The 24,930-nt window shown below is 35.3% G+C and overlaps 1 protein-coding gene across 1 annotated transcript in view; it reads left to right on the top strand.

Moving 5' to 3' along the window:
* ITFG1 (integrin alpha FG-GAP repeat containing 1) overlaps nt 1–24,930 on the top strand; it is a gene marked incomplete at its 3' end in the record, with an annotated part of 219,716 nt that overhangs the window by 36,074 nt on the left and 158,712 nt on the right. The window contains exon 6 of the mRNA XM_084257596.1: nt 2,169–2,263. Within this exon, the coding sequence (XP_084113722.1) occupies nt 2,169–2,263 (95 nt within the window). The remainder of the gene's footprint in view (nt 1–2,168; nt 2,264–24,930) is intronic.

Genomic DNA, 24,930 nt, shown 5'->3' on the forward strand with positions numbered 1-24,930 from the left:
CATCTGGGAGACCTATTGATACTGGCCGAGACTATCAACAAGCTCTGAATAGGGAGATTTTTTTAAAAAGATTTATTTAGGGCCTCCCCGGTGGCGCAGCTGTTGAGCGCTGGGTTGCGAAGCTGCCCGCAGCCTCTGCGGCGCCGGTTTGATCCCCGGCTGCTCCCCGGCCAACGGAGGAGGGTCCCATATGGCGCGCAGACCTCTCCTGCCACCCGCTGCTCCCCTCAACAGTGTACTTCGGTCCTTCTACCTGCTCTGCTCCCTGCTCTGGCTCTGGTGAATTCTCTCACCCTCCCGCGCTTCTGACTGTACCCAGTGCTTGTATAAATAAAATAAATAAATCTTTAAAAAAAAAAAGATTTATTTATTTATGCATACAAGAACTGGGGTACAGGCCAGGGGTGCGGGGGCGGCGGCTGGTGTGAGAGGATTCACCAAAGACAGAGTGGGGAACAGAACAGGCAGACTGACTGGAAATAATACACTGCTGAGGGAAGCAGCGGGCAAGACAGGAGAGGTCTGCTGTACCATGAGGGTGCAGCTCCCTGGCCAGGGATCAAACTCATGTTGCAGAGGTTGCAGATAACTTCACAGTGCTGTGCATCACCAACCCTTTGCATCACCAGGGAGGCCCCTGAATAGGGAGCTTTTTAAGCTTAAGCAAATATACAGCAAAGCAGACATGAATACATCCCTTAACTTCATGTTTGGAAAAAACAGATTTTAATTTATAAAAAAAAAAAAACACCCTACTCCTGAAGAAATTATGTAAAATTTATCTGGTAATTTGTCCTACGTTAGTTTTACAACTGATGAGAAATATCAGAATAAACATACATTTCACTACATGTTCTTTTAATTCTGAGTCCAAATAAATAATTTGGTGATAAAAAAAAAATCCATCGCAATATTATATGTGGTTTTTTTGTACTTAAAGAAGCAAAGAGGTAAATGTAATAGCTAAAGTGATCAAACCTTTAGACAAAAGATAGGGGTAAATCTTCACGACCTCAGATTTGGAAATGAATTTGTAGATGTGTCACAAAAAAAATGAGCACCAAAAGAAAAGAAATAGTTGAACTGGATTCATCAACATTAAACACTTTCATACATCACAGGACACTTATTAAAAATATATAGATAATGTACAGAATGAAAGAAAATACTGGCAAACCGTATATAAAGATGTAGTATCCAGTCCTTCGTGAAGAATTCTTACAACTCAGAAGTAAATTAGCAAAGAACCCAATTTAAAGATAGACTGAGCTTTTGGGTAAAGTTTCTCCATTGAAGATTTACAAATGGGAAGGAAGCACAGAAAAACTTGCTCAGAATCAGCCACCAGAAAATACAAATCAGAATCTTGAGATCTATATTATTATCTAGGATAGCTATATTAAAACAAATGGTCGATATTAACTATTAAACAAGTGGAGGTGTTGGAACCCTCCTATATTACTAGTAAGAATGTAAGATGGTAGAACTCTTTAGAAAATAGTTTGATGGTTTGTCAGAAAGTTAAGTATACAGTTATTAACATGGTTATAACCCAACAGTTCCACTTTTAGGTATCAACCCAAATGAATTGGGTTAATGAATTGGGTTAAAACATGGGTCCACATAAAAACATGTTTATGAATAGTCATAGCAGCACTAAGCCAAGAGTGGAAACAAACCAAATGTCTATCAACAGATGATTGGATAAACAAAAGATAGACCCTTATACTGCTGTATTACTCATCCATAAAAAGGAATGAAGTACTGAAGCATAGTATAACCTAGATGAACCTGGAATATTATTCTTAAGTGAACCAGACAAGTGTGTCCACACATTACATGTTTCTATTTTTATGAAATATCCAGAATAGGAAAATCCATAGAGAAAGAAAATACTAGTTCCCAGAGGCTGAATGGGAAGTGAGTAGTGGATATGGGGTTTCTTTTTCAGGAGACAAAAATATTTTGAAGTCAGTGATGATGATTGCACACTGTGAATAAACTAAAAATCATTAAATAGCACACTTTTTAAAGAGTACATTTAATGGTATGTATGATATCTCAATAAAAATACCTAAAATTACAAGGTATCTTACATGTGAAGATTGTTTGAAAAATAACAATACTTCATATTTGTCTTAAAAGATTTTTGGGTGTTTTTTTTTTAGGAACCTGTCATGGCATCCTGCATTGAACACTGAAAGTAAAATGCGAAATCCTCACTCTCATGCATTCATTGATCTGACTGAAGATTTTACAGCTGGTGAGTTGCCATGGTTATAAATATTTCTTCTGAAGCATTTAAAGAATTGTGAAATTTTACTTACTGGTTTCTTAGAAATCATTTGCTAATGAATGTTAAAATCAAAACATTAACAGATTATAATAAAGATAATTATAATGGATGCAACATAAAAAGTACTAGGTGTAATAAATATGTCTTTAATAGTTGTTGTTTTCACTCCTTGTTAACCACATCAAACTTTGAATTTTCCACTTATGAATTCAGATACTTTATATACATGAGGCCTTGTAAGGGCAGGACAGGACACAGAGCAGGTTTTCTGATCCAGCTGACGGGGGGTAAAGGAGGAGTCAGAGTCCTCAGTGGCTTTTGCAGGTTTTTGTATTGGGATTTAGCTGGTATTTGGCAAGCAGGGGTGCTGGGGGGCGGGGAGGCTGGCAGTCCTCCCAGCCCCCAGCAGGTCTTCACTCTGTCTGGGCTCACCAGGGTTCTGCTTCTCTCTCGGCTTCTGCTGCTTCTCTCAGCTTCTCTCTCAGCTTCTACTGGCGTCCCCGTGACGCCGCCCTTAAAAAGCACAGTCTTAGCCCAGGTGAATCCCATCTACCTATGCCCACACCCTATTCCAGGTGCCCGCCATCAGGCATGCATTCAGGACTGCAAGGATCCATCATCTATCCTGATGGCGGGAGGGCAGAAAAGCCTGACATTTTTCCTTACCCTACAGGCCTGATGTTTATTTCCCTGTCCATTTAAAAATGTTTGGCTAATAAATGCTATAAATTTAACTATAGTAAAAATATTTAGCTATATATAAAAAATTCCAAATACTTTTTTAAACTCTTTACTATGTAAAATTTTAAGCATAGAAAAGTTGACAGGATATGTCAACTTGTGATATGCAGATATTTAATCAGTACCTGGCTTCCACAGAGATCAATACATGACCAATATTTTTTCATATGTACAACCATTCATGAGCCCCTTCCACCCCTTATAATTTCAAAAGAGCAAAACATTGTATCATTTAGTTTATAAATATTTCAATCTGTATTTATAAATAACTTATTTTTAACAACCACGTGGTCATTTTGAAACTTGAAAAAAAATTCCTTAATATCAAATATTTATACACTATTCAAAATACCCCAATCTTCTTCTAAATTTATTATATCAAATCAGGAGCTAAACAAGGTACCTATAGATAGAAATATCTGTGTTATAGAATTTCTCAGAAGTCTAAATTTTGCTGATTCTATTCCCATGGTGCTAACATGTGACTCTGTCACCTGTATTTCCTGTAAACCAGTAATTAGATATAGAGCCTTGATGAGAATCAGATCTTTCTTGGTCAAGAATACTTCCCAGGTGTTGCTGTTTGTTTTTAGCTCATTAGCAGACACATAATTTAGGTTCCTCTCTCTTTTTAAAATGTATTAGTCAATCTTGTTTATTAGATCAGAAAATCTAAGCTCAGAAAGAGGTTTATTCACAACATTTTATCAGTGTGCCAACCTGTCTTTTGTGATCTTAAGATTAATCAGTAGCTTCAATTTTTTTCTCAGCATGGACCTTTTATTATAACGCTCTCCTAATAGGGTTAGCAGATAATTTATGATTTTTGTCAGGTCCATTATTTCAATAGGAATTGAAAATCTGTGGAACTCTAAATCTAGTGCTCCTCTGCATATATTACTAGCTGGAAATTTGTATTTTAAGAAAGGAATTGCCATCATTATCTCAGTAGTCACCTGAAGTGCAGTTGTCACAGGAAGGTTAAATGCTTGATTGTCCCCCTCTTCTCCCCATTTTTCCTACCTTGTTTTAATGTAAAATACATGCAGCATAAAATTTACCATCTTAAAAAGTGTATAGCTCACTGGTATTAAATACATTTATAATGTAAACCTTCCATCACTGCCATCCATATCTATAACTTCATTTTGTGAAACTAAAACTTTTAGACCAGTTAAGTAGCAATTCCCCTTCTTCACTCCCCCCAACCCCCACCCCACCTTCTGGTAACCACTGCTTATCTTTGTCTCTGATTTTAACTACTGTAAGTACTTTATATGAGTAAAATCATATGGTATTTTGTTTTTAACTTGTTTATTCCATGTAGCATAATACCTCAGGGTTCATGCTCTTACAGCATGTCAGAATTCCCTTTCTGTTTAAAGCTGAATAATATTCCATTATATGTATATACTGTGTTTACATTGTCCATTCATCCATCACTAGACACTTGGTTTGCTTCCACATAGTAGCTATTGTAAATAATGTGACCGTGAACATCAATGTAAAACATCTCTTTGAGACTCTGCTTTTAATTTTTTTGAATGTATACACAGAAGTGGAATTGCTGAATTACATGGTAATTTTGTTTAATTTTTGAGGAACCACTGTCACAGCAATTTCACCATTTTACATTCCCACCAACATTGCACAAGGGTTCCATTTCTCTACATTCTTGCTATCATTTGTTTCTTGTCAGTTTTTTTTATCAGATATATAATTTGCAACTATTTTCTGTCTTTTTGTGGAATGCCTTTTTACGCTGTTGATAGTATTTTTTTGCTATACAAAGTTTTTTTTAATTTTCATGAAGACCAGCTTGTCTGTTGTTTCTTTGTTGTTTCTGCCTTTGATGGCCTATCCAAGAAATTATTGCCAAATCCAGTGTCATAAGGCTTTGTCCTGTTTTCTTGAAAGTATTTTATGCTTTTATTCTTACATTTAGGTCTTTGACCCACTTTGAGCTAATTTTTGTACATGTTGTTACAAAAGTATCCAATTTCATTCCTTCGTTGTAAAGATTTGTCACTTCCCGATTAAATGATCTTGGCATCCTTGACTAAGATCATTTGACCATATATTTAAGGATTAATTTCTCTGTATTCTGTATTCTCTGTATTCTCTGTATTCTGTTGATCGATGAATCTATCTTTATGCTAATAATCAGGCTGGTTTTTTGATTACTGTACCTTTGTAGTAAGTTTTTAAATCAGAAAGTATGAGTCTTCTGTGTTCCTTTTTAAGATTGTTTTGACTAGTTCAGATCCATTAAGAATTTATATGCATTTTACTTCTAAAAAGATGCCATTGGGATTTTCATAAGGATTGCACTGTATGTGTATGTTGCTTTGGGTAATATTGGCGTCTTAATAATTTGTCTTCTATATATATCACCGTATCTGTAAGTAGAGATAATGTTATTCTTCCTTTTTTAATTTGTATGCCTTTCTTTCCTTTTTCCTGTTTATGTCATTATTTTGAAACACTTTTAATGTGCTTTTGTAATTACAATTTTATGTAGTATACTAATTGTAAATGTGTACAGCATGCCTGGTGACTGCTAAACGCAGTAAAACTTCATTCCTTAAAAGTATTCCATGATTAAACATTCTTTTTGAAAAACAGGTAACAAATATATAATTTAAATTTCTGTTAATTTGGGATCATTAGGAGTTTTGCTAACACATTTTCATTATTAATTATAATTTTCAAAGTTAAGAACTTTTTAGCACTCTGATTTATTTTGGCATTTACAGATTAAAACAACAAAATGACAGATTGTACCTTTTTCCCACTAAGCTTTTTATTTTTTTATAATATAGTTTATTTATATTTTACATCATTGTTCATTTTTGTACAGTATTTGCTTTCTCCTCCCAGGTGTAGTCCCCATAGAATTCCCACCATCAATTCACCCATGCACTATTAAGTTTTTTATTGTTCTAACTGGTTTGGATCCTGACTTTGTGTTCAGGTTGCAAAGAGAAGAGAGTTTCAGAAGAGAAAATAGATTATGTTTACTATTGCTTGTTACCTGTCATGCGAAATCATATAACAACACAATAATGAGGTTTTAAGTACATTGCTGTGTAGTTTGCTTAAGAGCTTGTTTTTCAAGATAAGGAAATTATATAGGTATAAGGCTTATTTTCTGTACTCTCATTCCACATATATAGACACAGTTTTTTGTTTACAATTCGTTTTTTAGGAACTATCTTGCTTATGTGAACTTAGAAACTTAGTTCTCTTTATCAAGATAGGCTTTGCATTTTAGTATTTTTTGAAGAATTTTGGTATTTTTATACAGTTAGCGAAATCTCAGCATTCAAAAAAGATAAACACATGCAATTTGCAGCAACATGGATGGCGCTGGAAGGGATCATGCTCAGCGAAATAAGCCAAAAAGAAAAAGAAAAATACCGGATGGTCTCACTCATAGCAGGAATCTAGAGAACTTAAATAAGGGACCAGGAAAATGAATATAAGAAAGTGAAAATCAAAATCAACAGAAAACTATGAACCAGAGACACTTTTTGGGGGGTGGGGGGCGGGAGGGGAAGGATTGGGGTCAGAATGGGGCGTTTGCAATTGTATGGGGGAATATAAAAATAAAATTTATTATTTAAAAATAAAATAAAATAAAATAAAATTTTGTGATAAAGTTAATCAGAGATATTTCTTCATAGGATTTCTCATTTTGAGCTAAACTATCTCTTCTACAAAATTAGATAAGTAATCATTTAGATGTTAAAATACGAGGAAATATTTTAAAATGTAATTGTTAGCACTGTATTATTCAAATACTATTTCTGCCTTTGAAATCCTTTCAGCAAAGAGTTATGAGAACGTACTCCATGCAAATCCCACTACTTTTTATTATGAGAAATAAGATGATGACAAAAAATTCTTTTCAGCCATCAGAGGACATAGAGTTAACTGGCAGAGGCTTACAAGTCTACTCATAGCATGTGGCAGAATGAAAAAAAAGTGTATATTAGTTAGAAGCTACAATATAATAAAAGTAGTAGGAACAAATTGCCCTACTATTCTTGGGATTGTAAAGTCATACACAGAGGAGCTAAGAATTTGACCATTGAAAAAATGGTGAGTTACTTGTTTCTCATTGTCCATAGTACATGCTTTCCTTAGAAAATAGGAGGCTTTTCCAGTGTGCTCTTGAAGAAATTCTTTTTTTAGAAAAGATTTTATTTTATTTATGCATACAAGAACTGGGGTATAGGCCAGAGGTGTGGGGGGCGAGAGGATTCACCAGAGACAGAGCGGGAAGCAAAACAGGCAGATGTACTGAAATACACTGCTGAGGGGAACAGTGGGCGAGACAGAAGAGGTCTGTTGTGACATGTAGGTTACCTCTCTGACCGGGGATCGAACTTGTGCTGCAGTGGCTGCAGATAGATTCATAGTGCTGTGTCTTAACCCCTTGCGCTACCAGGGGGGGCCCTTGAAGAAATTCTTAATATGAGTTGGAATTCCATACTATATTACCATGTAACATATTACTATATAATATAGTAATTGAATTCTTCATAGCAAATGATTTTTCAAAAATTTTGCTTTTCTATTAGACTTTTTTAAAAACTGTCAAAGCTGTGTAGCTTTTGGTGGTTATAACATAGTTTATTCCTTTTTTGTTGAACATTATTACTTTAGCTTTCTGGTTTTGTTTTTTATCATAAATAATGCTCTGATGCCTTAGTTTGTATGCATGTCATAAGTTTCCAAGGATAGTTCCTAGAATGAAATAAATGGTTAAACAAGTTTAAAGAAACATTTTTGAGGAACTGAAACATTTCCTTGTTGCACTCCAGATATGAGAATGCTTATTTCACCTTACATTGCAAATACTTGAATTTATTATGAGTTTGATGCGTGAAAAAAATATTGTATTATGATTTCAATATGAATTTTAAAGATTATCATTAAAATAGAATTTCTATTATTTCACTTTTTTTATACCTTTTCTGTGTTTTCCACTATATATCCTAGTTTCTAGTTACTTAAGCCAGTCCCTCATAGAAAGAAATCAGAAAACATAACGTTAAACTAAATAACAAATAAATACATACCAGAACCCTTGTATGGAAGCAGCTCTGTAGCAAAGCCACGCCAGAGAGAGATGAACAGTGCACATGCCCACATGTACTCAGTTAGTCATCTGTAAATTTCTTCTTTCTCAGATTACCTTTTGATACAGGTTTTGTTTTATAAGAAAGACATTCCAGTCTTGTTCCTGATCTTAGAAAAAGACTTTCATTTTAAACATTGAATATAATGTTAGCTGGTCTAACATCTTTATTATGTTGATGCAAGTTCCTTCTTTCCCCATTTTTGGAGAGTTTTTGTATTCATTTTTTTGAATCAGTTGCCTTTTCTTTTTTATCAAATAAGCTGGAAGCGATGGTAAGATTGATTTTCTTCTGGAAGAATAAAAAAATGTAATAGTGTTTAATGTGTTAAGATTAATATACAGAAAGGAGTGGGATATTGAAGAATTGGAAACTTTGAAGACTTTAAAAAGCTGTAGTATACAGCTTTATAGTATACACAGAATTGTCTGTGATTATATGTAAGAAGACTCTTGGTAGAAAGAATGAGAAAAATTTATACCAAAGTAAAGAATTTAGGAAAGAACATTTAATTTGTGAGAATTAGACAGAAATACTTTTGGGGAAATCTTGTTATACATTCAGGTGACCATTATCAATTTTGCCATAGACTTTGAGAAAACAGATTAAGGTCAGAGTCTTAATTTTTAAAACTTGAAATAGCTATTGTGAACTTGGAGTGATGAGAACAAAAAGTAAGAATTTAATAGTTATTTGTTTTGTTTGATCATTTATTCATGTTTCAAAATGTTGGAGTCATCCTTGCCTCCTCTTTCTATAGTACGCATCAAATCTATCAGGAAATCTTGTTCATTTTGTCTTTAAAAATATATCCACAACCTGACCACTTCCTACCACCTCTATGGCAACCATCCTCATCCAACACAGCATTATTTTCTCACACGAATCCCTCTTCCCCAACTCTACCCTTGCCCCCTACAGTCTGTTTTCAATGCATTATCTGCTGTGATCAGCCAAAACCAAAATCAGGTCATGTTGCTCCCCTCAAAGTTTTCCATTGGCTTCTTTATTATATTTAGAGAACTAGCCAAAGTCCATAAAATAACTCCCAGGCCCCACATACTTTGGTCTACTATCACCTCTCCCAGTTTCCATTCTATTATTCTACCAGTTGATGCCTTGCACTAGCCACATTCACTTTACTGCAGTTCCTTAAGCATTGCAAAGCATGGCCCAATCCCAAGAACTAAATCACGTAACTATTTTCTGTTCCTCCAGACAGTCATATTTATTCCTTCCAATTATTTTGCCAAATACTTTGCTCATTTCACATCTTCCGTTAAATGCCATCTTATTTCATTGGGGCTTGTTGTATTCAAAATTTCTGTTTTCAGGCACTCCCCTTAGCCCTTGCTGTGCTTTAATTTTTCTCCAAAGCACTTTTATTTGCTAAAATATTATATATTTATCACTTTTGTTCTATCATACAATAATATAAGCTCGATGTGGTCAGGAATTTTGATTTTCTCTGTACACTGTTAATTCTCCAGTGCCTAAAATATTGCTTGGCACAAAATGGGGACTTGATGGATGTTGTTGAGTAAATAGTCACATTTTTGACAGCATAGCAGAATCTGAAGGTAGCTAGCATATTTTTATTACCTGAAACTATCTCTGATTGACAGACCTCTCTTGCAACTAAATATTTAACAACTAACAAAAGGAAGTTTTGGTAAAGCTGTTTGTTGGCAGATGTTCAAACATATATTATTGAATTTTTTTTTCTTAGAAATCCACAAAGGATTTTCAGAAATATATCCACATACCTTTCTCTCTCTCTCTCTCTCTCTCTCTCTCTCCCTTTCTCTCTACACACACATACACACACACACACCCACCACCACCAGCACACAGCAATATATATGTGTGTATATATATATAAAGATATATGTAGACATTTCTAATGTAGACACACAAGTTAGGAACTTTGTCAGTGAGAATTTTATCTAAGCAGTTATAGAAAACAATGGAGCCATTTTTCAAGAATTTTGTTCTTTTTTCTAAAAATATAAGTTAAACCATTTCAACCCTTAAAATATCATAAGGTTATCTTATATATTCCTTCTAAATGCATTCACTTTGAACTGATTGAAATTCTGTACTAAATAATAGTTGATCTCTATCAGCAAAGATGAAGAGACCTGTTTACTAAAAACTGTCATTGTTTCTGATGTTATCATTATGCTCTCTGATAGGGATAAGGCAGCAGAGAGACAAAGTAATAGGAAATGTTTGTTCTTTTTTTTTTTGGTAAGCATCCTGTAACTTCTCTGATATTTACACACATTTATTCCCAAACACTTCTGAGAGAAACTTGACAGAGCTAATAGTCTGTACTAGCAATACTACATTTGCTTATTTCATAGCTACTAACATTTAATATTAGTATCTGGGCTTAAACCAGGGTTATCTACAACTTCTTCACACCTTCCCCTGAAAGAGTATATCAAACTATTGAATTTGCCATGATTTTTTTGAGTAGTTTATTTGAAATAGTCAGGAATTAATACTAAGAATGACTACCATTTATTGAGCACTTAGATGAACCTATTGGAACAACCTTCAGGAAGGAAGTTCTGTTTTGACATCAGCACAGAAATATTAAATAACTTCCCCAAGGGCCTCCCCGGTGACGCAGCAGTTGAGCACTGGGCTGCGAAGCTGCCCACAGCCTCTGCAGCTCCAGTTCGATCCCCGGCCACCGGCGAGGGTCCCACATGGCACGCAGACCTCTCCTGCTGCGCCCGCTGCTCCCCTCAGCAGTGTCCTCCGTCTGTCTGCCTGTTCTGCTCCCCGCTGTGGCTCTGGTGAATTCTCTCACCCTCCTGCGCGTCTAACTGTACCCAGTGCTTGTATAAATAAATTGATTAATTAAAAAAAATTAAAAAAAATAATAATAACTTCCCCAAAGTGACAAGATGGAACCCAAGAACATTTCTGCCTTGAAACTTTTGGTTTATTATACATTTTTCAGAATTGTATAGAGCTGTGGAGTTGTGATCCCAAGTCCCTTTGAATATCTGGAAAAGTTATAGAACTTTGCCCCCCAAAAATGCACATAAAACTAGATTTTATGTTCATAAACACTTTGAAACATATCCATAAACTCCCAAATAGGTTCCCTGTTTAAGAATGAAATAAAAGCTCATTTTAACTACTCAAACATTATAGATATATATGATGTACAAAAACAAAAGTTCTACAACCCTGAAACCCTGGATATTAACATTGTTACTGCTTTGGTCTGTGTTTACTTTATTGTTTTACTAAGAATATTCTATTAACAAAAGAAAACATAGATGATTTGGGTTTTTTTAATAAAGCAAAACCTCAGTTTATCAGAAGTTATCATGAACATAAAATTGCAAAACAGGTCATAAGTTGGGAGAAGATATTTGCAACATATGTAATCAATCATGAATTGAATTCCAAAATGTAAAACTCCCATAAATCAAAAAAAAAAAAAAACCTATTTAGAAAATTGGTAAAAAATGTGCCAAGGCATAAGAGAACAAGTAGAAAAGGCCAGCAAATATTCATGTTCAAGATCTATGGAAGTTAGAAAAATAAAGAGAAAACAACAAAATAACATTTTACACTCACCAGATTTGCAAAAGTTAATTGAAAAGACTGCTGTGTTTACACAGTGAAAATTTAAAAAACTGAAAGTCTATATACATAGATAAATCTCAGAAACAATGTTGAGTAAAAAAAGTCAGAAGAGTGATGGCATTTAAAAACTGTACAAAACTAAGTAGTATATATTGTATACATTTGTGTTTTTGTCTCTGTGTGTAAAATATAAAGAATAGGGAAATAATCAAATAGTAACCTTTGAGGGAGAGGAAGAAAGAGACACACTGGATATGAATGTGTCCAAAGGGTTTTTGTTAAGGGATCAGAGAATATTTCAGCATTGATATCTTAGTTTTTATTCTATGAGTTATTTCACAATTTTAAAAATGATTACTAAAAGAGAGTCTAATCATACATACCATTCTGTAACCTTTTTTTTCCCACTTTAATTTCTTAGAAACCATTCTATCTCAGTACTTCAATCTACCTCATCTGTGTCTTAGCTGAATCATATTCTGGTATGAATATGTATATATTTTTTACATATTAAGTCATGTCATTGAGGAAAAGGCCTCCCAGTAATAAATACAACTCAACATATTCTGGTTTATGAAGGGATTCTTCTTTGTGTTCATGAGGGCTTTATATAATGCCACCACCACCCTAAGTGTATTTACAGTTTTTATTTTGTTGATTGAAAATTTAGATTTCGTTTGTTTAAATTAACTCACACTGTAATGGTAAAAAATACACTAAATGTAATGCCTCTAAATCTGTTGTTCGTTTGTTTGTGCTTAGCACATCATGCCGTACTCAGCACTGACTTCTTTTATTTTTGTCTTTTCCCACTTTTTACCCTGAAAACTTTAAAGTGTTCAAAAAATTTAAAGACTATTACAAAACTCTTCACCTAGATTGAACAATTTTAACATTTTTATCTATTTTTATATGTATGCATATATATACATGTATGCATATACATATACATAATACATACATCTATGTGTGTATGTAAAGAGAAATCTATTTACTATTTTCCCCATGCTATTTGAACCAGAGTTGTGTACATTTTGACACTTCACCTATAAATACTTTAATATGGATCTATGAGGAATAAGGATGGTCTCCCACACAACCACAATATAACATTATTATATTCATGAAAATTAGTTATCCTGTAATATCACATAATAACCAATCCATATTTACATTTTCAAAGTTGTCCCCAAATACCTTTTGTAACCTCTTCTCTTCCCTATTTGGATTCAATCAAGACTTACATGTATTCAGTAGTTATTCCCCCCCAGTCTCTTCATCTAGCTATAAACTCCCCTTTTTTTTAATGATAGATTTTTTTCCCCAAGAGTCTAGGCCACTTGCGTTATAGAATGCCCCACACTGTGGATTTATCTTGTTATTTCAATATGATATTTAGCTTTTGAGCATCAATTTCTTCCAGTAATAAAAAAAAAATACAGTGTTGTTGGCTTGGTGTATTTTCACAAAGTAGATGACCCTTTTTATTTCATTATGAAGAAAGAAAGGAACGAATGCTATAAGTACAACAATGATGGTATTTAAGATATTTTTTTAAAAATGAAGTATCAAGTATAATGAGTGCTTATTACAGTGGATGTATTACCACATGAAAAGCAGCATGTTGATCATAAACAGTATGGATTCTCTTTGTGAACTTCTTTAAAACGTCAATTTTTAATGTTTTAAATTACTTCTTAAAGTGAAATTAATTTTAATCTAGGTAATGTTGGTTTACAATTCTAAAAATGATTTAGGACCATAGTTTGACACCTCTTCATGTCCAAAACTCAATAAACTTCAATTTTATAATTGTATTTTTAATTGAAGTAACATTGGTTTGTATCATTGTATATGATTTAGGGGTATAGGTTCATACTTCGTATATAAAACATTAAATATTTTTAAGTTACTTTTTTCTTACTATATTTGTGCGGTGAGTTATTGTAAAAAATAACATGGAATTTCTTCCTTGATTCAAGTAGTTTGTGGTAGTTGTTGGATGAGGTATGATTCCCCCCTCCCCATATTTCTGTATGTGAAATATATATAATGTATATCTAGTCTTTGGGTCTATACAGTGGTTTTTGTACTCGTGTTTTATGTTTCAAGAAGTTAAAACACAGTACCTTTATTGGTCATTTAAACCATTAACCAAACAATTCATCTATAAAAGCTGTTGCAGTCCTTGAAATCAGTCATAGGGGCTGACCAGTCTATATTCCCACCAAAAGTATATGAGGGTTCTTTTTCTCCACACTTTTGCCAACATTTGTTTCTAGGCTTTATGATATGGGCCATTCTCACAGGAATGAGGTGGTATCTCATTGTGGTTTTGACTTGCATTTCCCTAATGATAAGTAACAGCAAACATTTTTTCAGGTGACTTTTGGACACCTATATATCTTCTCTGGAGAACTGCCTAGTTATTGGGCCCATTTTTTGATTGGGTTTTTGTTTTCTTTTTGTTGAATTGAATGAGTTCTTTGTAAATCTTGGATATAAACCCTTTGTCAGATGTATGATGTGCAAATATTTTCTCCCATTCAGTTGGGTGTCTTTTTGTTTTAATGATAGCTTCTTTCACTGTTTGCAGAAGAGATGATAATATGTATAGAAAACCCTAAAAAACTCCACTAAAATACTCTTAGAAACAATAAACCAGTATAGTAAAGTGATAGTCCACAAACCCAATATACAAAAATAATTGCATTCCTATATGCAAATAATGGACTAGAAGAGAGAGAAATCAAGAAAACAACCCCATTTACAATAGCATCAAAAAGTAAATTTCTAGGCATAAACCTAACCAACAAGGTGAAAGACCTATTCAGTGAAGCATGACATTGTTAAACAGAGGACGGAAGGAAATGGAAACATGCTCCATGCTCATGGATTGGAAGAATAACATTGTTAAAATGTCCCAAAAATGCTTTTACCCAAAACAATATATAGATTAAATGCAATTCCTGTTAAAGTTTCAATGGAATTCTTCAAGGAAATAGAACAAACATTATTGAAATTTATATGGAAACACGAAAGATCTCCAATAGCCACAGTAAACTTGAGGGGAAAAAAAGGAAAGGAGGCAGTAGCCCTCTGCCCGCCTGTGAATATGCGGGTCTCTCTTAACAGATGTTTCCCTTGCTGGGGCAGCTCTTTCTGCCCACTTGTCTATGCAAGTGTTCTTTATTCTCTCCTTTTTGAATATTTAAAAAAAGAAAGCAAGCATCACACCCCCACACTTCAAAATATGCAATACTAATAAGGATTTAAAATAATGGTGCTTCAATAAAAAACAAAATAAATGTATAGAAACTAAAAATTTTTAAAAGGCTCCTGTACAGCAAAAGGAACTTTTTTGTCTATATAATGCTTACTTTCTTTGACTATTGGTTTTCTTTCTTTACAGAACCCTCTGTGGGCTCTTCTTCCTCTTTCTGACCCATAGGTAATAGTAAAGTTCAGTATTTTATTCTCAGCCCTCTTCCCTTTTTACACTAAACACTCCTTATGCTTTGATCTGATCTATTTTGATTCAGTTCACTTATTGATATGTCTACTTCCATGGCTTACATAGGTTACATTATTTTGCCCCCAATTCCCATATTATAACTTATAGCCACACTTATAACCACGCTTCTGGAATATACCACTCCTGTAACCCACAGGCATTCCAAATTCATTGTAGCCAAAGTTACCCCTCAAAACTTTGCTTCTATTTCAATGGATGACAATACCATCTCCCCAGATTTTGACCCACTTTAAGAGTTTTTCTTGATTACCCTCTTTCTTCTTACTCTTGTTATAGGGCAGCCCCGATATTGAACGGGTTGCCTGGCTGTGGGTCCTCACCCGCACACTTAAAAGGGACTTATTAATACTCCTCTACAGGCATACACAAAAGGTTAATAAAAGGTTTATTTACAAGGGAAAAGGAAATAAGGAAAATGTACAACTCAGGGAGAAAATAGGGAAATAAAGTCTTTAATGCATCCTACCCGATCCGCCGACCTGGAAACCAAAGGCACTCTCAGCGCTGGCCGGTCACTGCGAGCTGGCGGAGAGCCAAAATGGGGGACCCCCTCCAAAGCCCACGTGTCTGGCTTTATACCAACCTGGCTGCTTAACGCCACCCTCAGGTCCCAGCCACCTTCCCTTTGGTGGTGATGGGATTTGGAGTTCCCAGTGTCTTTGGCTTTGGCCTGGGGTGGGGGTGGAGTCCACAAAGCCTGTATGGAATTAACTTTAGGACATCTTTTTCCCCCTAACACTCTCAGTTTACAAATGTTGTGATTTAACTCAAACAACCCTTTGAAACCACTATTTCAACTACCCAGGTTGATGCCACTATTCTATCTTACTTTATCCTAAGTTTCTTGACTGGTCTCATAGTTCCCAGGCTGCTTCCCTTCCAGTCCAGTATCCAGGTAGCCTCCTCACATCTAAAATAGATTTTTAATTTTCTTACTTCCTTACTAAAATCTCTTGGGCCTCCCTAGTGGCTCAGGTGGTTGAGCGCAGTGCTGTGAAGCTGTCCACAGACTCTGCAGTGCGGGTTTGATCCCGGTCTGCCAGGGAGATACCCACGTGGCACGGTATAGCTCTCCTGTCTCGCCCACTGCTCCCCTCAGCCGTGTATTTCAGTCAGTCTTCCTCTTCTGTTCCCCACTCTGTCTCTGGTGAATCCTCTCACCCTCCCGCATATCTGGCCTGTAGCCGGGTTCTTGTATGCATGAATAAATAAATCTTTAAAAAATAAAATTAGGGCCTCCCCAGTGGTGCAGCAGTTGAGCGCTGGGTTGTGAAGCTGCCCGCAACCTCTGCAGCGCCGGTTCGATTCCCAGCCGCTGGGTGAGGGTCCAACATGGTGCACAGACCTCTCCTGCCGCCCGCTGCTCTCCTCAGCAGTGTGCTCCTTTGTCAGTCTGCCTGTTCTGTTCCCTGCTCTGGCTCTGGTGAATTCTCTCACCCTCCCGCGCTTCTGACAGTACCCAGCGCTTGTATAAATAAATAAATAAATCTAAAAAAAAAAAAAGAAAGAAAACACCTTGTAAAAAAATAAATAAAATAAAATGATATAAAATGAAATCTCTTAGTGACACCTCATTACCACCAGAAAGAAATCCTTGCCTCTTACCATGGTAAACAAGGCCCTTCCAGTTGGATCCCTGACCAGTGCTCCCTCCTTAGCTCTCTGTAACCCCATCTCTCTCTGTATTCTTGCTTTATGGAGCTGATATGATATTTCCTCTGCCCAAGACACAGAACTCCATTACCTCCTGTAACATAGTTACCTTTTACCTATCATTCCACTCTCAACTGAGACCTCTCTTTTTTTTCCTGCAAGCCTACTCTGACTACCAGTATATAGTCTGTAGTAATTGCTTGTTTTCTTGTCTTTTTTCCTCTGGCACTTTGCCAGAGGAAGGAATGAAAGGGAGAGAAAGTCTGTTGTATTTTTGTGATTGAAAATGCAAGCTCTGGAGTCCTGTCCCCATCTGCTCACATAATAATAATTCCTATCTTGCAGAGTAAAGAATAAGAGAATACCCATAAATATCTAGTACAGTACCTGTAGCATAATAAATAACATTGAAGTTAAGTAGAACTAAAACCATCTGATAATCACTATATTCTTTTTGAAAATGAAAACATGGATACACTCTGGTCTCATGATCTTACCGACAGATTGTTTAAAAAACATCAAGAGATAGGAAGAACGTATATGGCCTTTGATTTCTGAAAATTAGGAGAAGGTAACTGAATTCCCAGTTATCATATGAAGAAAAACAAAATCTTAACTTGTTTAGGGAATTGTGATCCTCGTTAGAGTAAATTAAAAATGTACTTTATAAATATATGCTACATGAAATAGAACAGAGACTGTTCTCTAGATGATAGAGATGGAAAGAATGTAAGATTTCTCTTTGTACTGTCTACAAAGTTATGTCTTTTAAAATGTTTTTCTCTGTTAAAATTCTCTCAATAGTATGCTCCATTTATCCTTTATCTCATTTTCACTGAATTTATTATCTATTAATAGATGATACCAATTAGTTTATTTGCACCTTTGTAGCATTTCTTATAGTTTCTACAATCTGTCAGAGTAGCCAGCCCTTAAAATTTGATCTGTGAAGAGAGTGAAACACTTATCCCAGCTGATTAAAAGTACAAGGAGAGGAATTCTCCCTCCTTTCTAATTTGGAAAGAGCTTCCCACTGTGGGTTTTATCTAGCCTGATCCATGCATGTGGCTTGGAGAATTGGGCTTTTCTCTCTGATTAATGTTCACTGAAACGTAGTCTGGTGAATAAACTTGCCCTAAGCATAAAACAAGCACTGTTGAAATAGTTTTAGCTCTTTAATATCAGTAGGCTCCATTTGGTACACTGGAGAAGGACTAAGTGACACTTCAGCATTATGGTTATCATTCTGAACAGATTAAACTCTTTGCCTGTCAGAAAGGATCTGATTTATTTGGGGGCATTATTTATTGCCTTGGTGACCTTGCTTGGTGTCTAATTTATTTCAGGGAGAGGATCAGTAAAGGCAACCTGCATTGAGTTAATTTTTTCTTAACAATAGAGTGCATTGGCTTCAGGCTTTTATAAATGGGCATCATTGTAGAAAGTAACTACGAACTTTAGTAAACCAACCTTATAGACCAGCTTAAAACAGAACAAGATGTTCATGCTTTCTTTATTGAAGTGGAAAAGTTAAATGATTGAAGAATTTTAGTTACGGATATTTTCGTTTTTATGAATATTTCCCAAATTGAGCATTATAATTTATACTCAATTTTTCAGGAAGTACTTAGATAATTCTTATATTAATTCAGGCCTTTTTTTTTTTTCTTTTCCTGCCTCATACTTACGCCATTTCTTTGTTCCTCAACATCTCTAAATAGACAATGGGAATGAAGAGAGGAAATTTAACTTTTCCATTTTTTTGTTTATTTTTAGTAGTTGACGGATGTGTGTATCAATGCTGCTAAAAGCAACACAGCTTGAAGTCTGAATTTCAGGGTAGTTCATGAATTGTGTGCATGGTCAGCTGTGGGACATCACTTCCCCTCTGGGGCCTCACTGCTCTGTTAAGATGAAGTTTGGTTTGTTTGTTTTTTTTTTTTTTTTTAAAGATTTATTTATTTATTTATACAAGCCCTAGGTACAGTCAGAAGTGTGGGAGGGTGAGAGAATTTACCGGAGTCAGAACGGAGAGCAGAGCAGGCAGACTGACAAGTACACTGCTGAGGGGAGCAGCAGGCAGCAGGAGAGGTCTGCGCACCATGGGCCCTCACCTGGCGGCTGGGGATGGAACTAGCACTGCAGAGGCTGCTGGCAGCTTCGCAACCCAGCACTCAGCTTCGCAACCCAGCACTCAGCTTCGCAACCCAGCACTCAACCACTGCGCCACCAGGGAGGCCCAAGATGAAGCTTTTAAAAGTGATTAAAATCTTGCTTAAAAATGTTTGTAAATTAAAAGACCAGTTAGTGATAAGACTCTAGTCATATAAAAAAACCCCAAACTCAATGCTGTTTATACCAGTTTTCTTGTTCGCTAGAGATTTACAACTTCCCAGACAGTTGTCCAACTCCTGCCATCATTTTAGACCATTTTCTTTTCCACAAGGTGATCCAGCCCAGCACAGTGACCTCCCACTTTAACCACTTCAGGTCATTTTTTGGTACATAGCAAGTACCAAACAATCATTAATACTTCCCAACAATCATTAATCAGATATCCCTTTATTCCACTAGCAACTCCTGTCTTTCTGTGCTACCTACTCACCTACCACTCCTGCAACATTTCTTGGACCTCATTGAGACCTTCAGTTCACTCACTGATCCTCCAACTTATATTTATGTGTCCCCTCTCTAGCCATTATTTCCCTCACTGTCCATGGTGCATTGTGACAAATCTCTTGCAAATATATTCTCTCAAACTCGGAAACTCTAATCCTAGGTAAACCTAACCACATATAGTTTTTCTCCAAAAAAATAAATAAATAAATACACTTTATAATCATTAAGTTGGTAGACTGCCCCAACCTCAATCTCACATTCTAAAGGTAAACCTTCATTTTATTTTACTCTCATAGTTCTTGAACTTTTTCTGCACTTTGTCACAGTTTAAAATTGAAATCTACTCTCATTCTAATACATGTCAGATGGTCTTGCTCACTCCCTCCCCTTCTTCTTACCTTTGGAGAAGAAAGCAAAGTACACAATCCTCTGACAGCTGTGCATGCTCCACCTTGGCATTCAGCAATGTGTCTGCTCTAACTCAGAGCCAGTGTAAATCTCCTTCCTCTCCCCACGCCCCATATACTTAAGAAAATGAAAAGGGTACAGTTGAGTGTTTTTTGCTACTATCAAATAGACTAAAGGAATGAAATATCTGTTGAAGAACTGAGTAGATGTAAATTGGGTCATCAAGTATCTAAAACATTAAGCAGTTTTTTAACCAAGTAACTGATATGACATTTAGTAGCAGATTGTGTTCCATGGTTTAATATTTCTTCACACCTGCTTTCTGAATATAGATGTGTTCTTCATCTGATATCCAGTATTACATACTGCTGACAGTAGATGCAAGGTAATAATATTGGATTTTCTGCATAAATTGGTGGAAATTTTTGAAACTCAGCTTTTTTTTTTAACATCTTCGATATTTTCATTATTAATCAAACTCTAGAATAGAAATTTCATTCTAAAATTGTATTTACTACCTTTAGACAATCAACTCTTCACAGACTTTAGAATAATGAAAACAGAATTACATGTCAGGCTTCTACTGTACTGTGTTTTCTATGTAGTAATGTACCCCAAACAGTGTTTCTGAATCACCTAAAGATTATTTTGAGGGCCTCCCCAGTGGCGCAGCAGTTGAGCGCTGGGCTGCAAAGCTGCCTGCAGCCTCTGCAGTACCGGTTTGATCCCCAGCCGCCGGGCAAGTGTCCCACATGGCGCACAGACCTCTCCTGCTGCCCGCTGCTCCCCTCAGCAGTGTACTTCATCAGTCTGCCTTATGCTCTCCCCTCTGGCTCTGGTGAATTCTCTCACCCTCCCGCGCTTCTGACTGTACCCAGTGCTTGTATAAATAAATAAATAAATCTTTAAAAAAAAAAGATTATTTTGAATCTTTGTCAATAATTGACAGACTTGTACTGTATTTTGACTACTACATTTTAACTAAGAGGGGATTAGCCTATAATACAGACTTGCAAATCAAGCTTGTTTGGGCACTTCTCCTGCATTAGATTGAATGTGTGACCTGCTGTGTCTTTTAATCTAGTCATGATCTTGTGGCATCCCCAAGCAGCATATACTAAACTATTTAAATGATTATGTTCATCATATTTTTTATTCAAATTTTATTTTTATATTCCCCATACAATTAAAACCCCCTTGTTTTGACCCCAGTCCCTCCTTTCTCTGCCTCCCAGCCCCCATAGAGTGTCTCTGGTTCATAGTTGTTTGTCGATTTTGATATTTTCTTTCTTATAGTTACTCTTTTTCCTGGTCCCTTATGTAAGTTTTCTAGATTCCTGCTATGAGTAAGACCATCCGGTATTTTTCTTTTTCTTTCTGGCTTATTTCACTGAGCATGATCCCTTCCAGCTCCATCCATGTTGCTGCAAATTGCATGTGTTTATCTTTTTTGAATGCTGAGTAATATTCCATGGTGTATATGTACCACGTCTTCTTGATCCAGTCATCTATTTTTGGGCATTTGGTTTGTTTCCAAAGCTTAGCTATTGTAAATAGTGCTGCTATAAACATAGGGGTGCAGGTGCTCTTTGGAATTGATGTTTCTGTGTCCTTTGGGTAAATCCCTAGGAGTGGAATTGCTGGATCATATGGAAGCTCTATGTTTAGTAGGTCCAGAAATCTCCACACAGCTCTCCATAGCGGTTGAACCACTTTGCACTCCCACCAACAGTGCAGGAGAGTTCCTTTTTTCCACAACCTCGCCAACATTTGTTGTTGCTACTTTTTTTAATATGTGCCATTCTCACTGGTGTAAGATGGTATCTCATGGTAGTTTTGATTTGCATTTCCCTGATTACAAGTGATGTTGAACATTTTTTCATATGCCTGTTGGCCATTTGCATTTCCTCTTCAGAGAAGTTTCTTTTTAGCTCTTCTGCCCAATTTTTTTAAAGATTTATTTATTTATTTATTTATTTATACAAGAACCAAGGATGAGAGGATTCACCAGAGACAGAGCGGGGAACAGTCAGTTTTTCTTTTCTTTTTTTTTTTTTTTTGAGTCTCATCAAGACCTGGTTTCAGGTCTTATGTCTAGTTCTTTAATCTATTTTGAGTTGGTTTTTTGCATGCTGTGAGGTAGTAATCAAGCTTCGTTCTTTTGCATGTAGCGACCCAGTTTTTCCAGCACCATTTATTAAACAAACTTTCTTTGGTCCAGTGCATATTCTTTACTCCTTTGTCAAAGATTAGTTGACCATAAATCTGTGGGTTTATTTCTAGATTTTCTATTCTGTTCCATTGGTCCATGTGTGTGTTCTTGTTCCAATACCATGCAGTTTTGATTATCATGGCTTTGTAGTATAGTTTGAAATCTGGGAGTATGATGCCTCCATTCCCTTCTTTTTTTTCAGGAGAGCTTTGGCTATTAGGGGTTTTGGTGATTCCATATGAATTTCAGCAATAATTGTTCTATTTCTTTGAAGAATAACATTGAAATTTTTATTGGAATAGCAATGAATCTGTAAATTGCTTTTGGTAGGATGGCCATTTTGATAATGTTAAATCTTCCTATCCATGAGCAGGCGATGTCTTTCCATTTCTTTGTGTCTTTGTCTATTTCTTTTAACAGTGTTTTATAGTTTTCTTTGTATAGGTCTAAATTTTTTATTTGAATTTTGAAAGAACCATCACTTTAACTCTCTGGGAAATGCATGCTTGTCAGGATCCTCCAAGACAGTGTATTTTTTTTTTTTTTTTTTTAATGTATGTTGCTTTTATTTAAAGTGAAATAGAATTTTGTTTCTGAAATAAGTTTTAAAATGGAATTAGTCTATGTGAGTGAATCACGACAGATTATAAAACAAAGCTCCAAGGAAGAGAGAACTAGCTGAAGTAGAGGGTTGTAAACAGTCAACTGATTTAAAAGCATGTAAATTTTCCCACTGATTTAGTAATGTGATTTAATAATGATGACCAGTATGCCAAATATACATATAACACACACATTTTTTCCCCCTCAAAAACAGCACAGAGAATATTTATAAGATAGCTCAGTTAGAACTAACTTAAAATTTTTCTGTCTACTTAGGCCAGAGTTAATATTTATTAAATATAAAATGCAGGGCTTCCCTGGTGGCCTAAGGCTTAAGTCTCAGCACTATCACTGCTGCTACCTATATTCAGTCCCTGCCAGGGAGGTGACCACATGGCACAGCAGACCTCTCCTGTCTCGCCTGCTGCTCCCCTCAGCAGTGTATTTCAGTGGATCTGCTTGTTCTGCTCCCTCTCTGGCTCTGGTGAATTCTCTCACCCCCTGCCCCTCTGGCCTACACCCCAGTCTTCTACACAAAAAAATAAGATGCAGATGAGAGAAATAAATGGTTTCACTGACATAAAACATTTAGAGTGTAAATAAACAAAATATTAAGTTCTTCACATACATGCGTATACTTTTTATTCTATATATTAGTCTACATATTCCTACCGGAGGATTATTAGAAACTTTTGTTTCTAGAACTAGAATAATGAGTTCTGAAGTCTTGCTTATACTGAGTAAATACTTTCCCATTGCTGACAGAATCATTTCTAGTTTACTCCTAGATAAATGGTAATTCTAGTATACATACCACAGTGTATAAAATGTTTACTGTCCCAAAGGATGGCTTTTAATCTGTTTTCATAATCAAGTACTCAGTTTACCTAAAGAGACTTAAGCTAGCAGTTGCATATTTTATGTAACACTCACCTGTAAATATATTAAGTTTAAGTTTCTTTGGGCTTATATTTAACAACTAACTATACAATGATGGTGACATAATGACACTTTTTTGGTAAGAATTAATTTTTTTTTGTGCATATAACATAAAATGTACCACCTAGCTATTTTTAGTGTACAGTTCAATGACAGTGAATACATTCTTATTGTTGTCCTGTCATCACCAGTGATGCATCACTATGCATCATTCATTGCATAGTACTACCATTATCTTGTAAAACTGAAGCTTCATACACATTTAACAATAATAGTTCCCTTTCTCCCACCCACCCAGCCCCTGACAACTTAGTGTTCTACTTTGTCTGTTGTGATTTTAACAACTCTGAGTATCTTATATAAGTGAAGTCATGGTGGTTTTGCTATTTCAATGACAAATTCATCTCATCTACCATATCTTCAAGGTTTATCCATGTTGTAGCATACAGCAGAATTCCCTTTCTTTTTAGAGTTGAATAATATTGTATTTATACTATGTTTTGTGCCTTTCTTCTTTTTTCTCCCACAATCATTTGATTGTAGTAATTTGTGCCTTTTCCCATTTTTTCCCTTATTTCATTTAATAAACGTTTGTCAATTTTGTTGATCTTTTTAAAGAAACAATTTTTTTCATTGATATTTTCTACTATTTTTCTGCTTGCTGCTTTATCTCTGATTTTTATTATTTTATTCCTTTTACTAACCTGAGATTTAGTTTGTCATTTTCTAGTTCTTTAAGTTTTAAAGTAAGATTATAAACTTGAGATCATTCTTGTTTTTTGATGTATTTGTAATTAGACATTTTCCCTTTAGCATTGCTTTTGCTGTGTCCTTTATGTTTTATAATGTTGTGTTTTCATTTTTTTATTTCTAAGTATTTTCTAACTTCCTTTTTGAGTTCTTCAATTCATTGAGTTTTTTAAGGAATATGTTTAATTTCCACAAATTTGTGAATTTCAGGTTTTAATTCTATTGATTTCTGACTATATTCTGGTGTGATCAGAGAAGATAACTTTGTATAATATCTATCTTTTTAAAACTTAAGGCAGAGACCCAGAAAAGATCTGGGAAGATCTTCCCTGAATATTTACAATCGCTGTTTAATTTCTCCAATATATGTAGTTGCTTTTGAATATGCTACTTTTGAATATCTGACTGCTAAAAA

The sequence above is a fragment of the Talpa europaea genome, assembly GCF_964194135.1.
Source record: "Talpa europaea genome assembly, chromosome: 16".
NCBI classification, from domain to species: domain Eukaryota; kingdom Metazoa; phylum Chordata; class Mammalia; order Eulipotyphla; family Talpidae; genus Talpa; species Talpa europaea.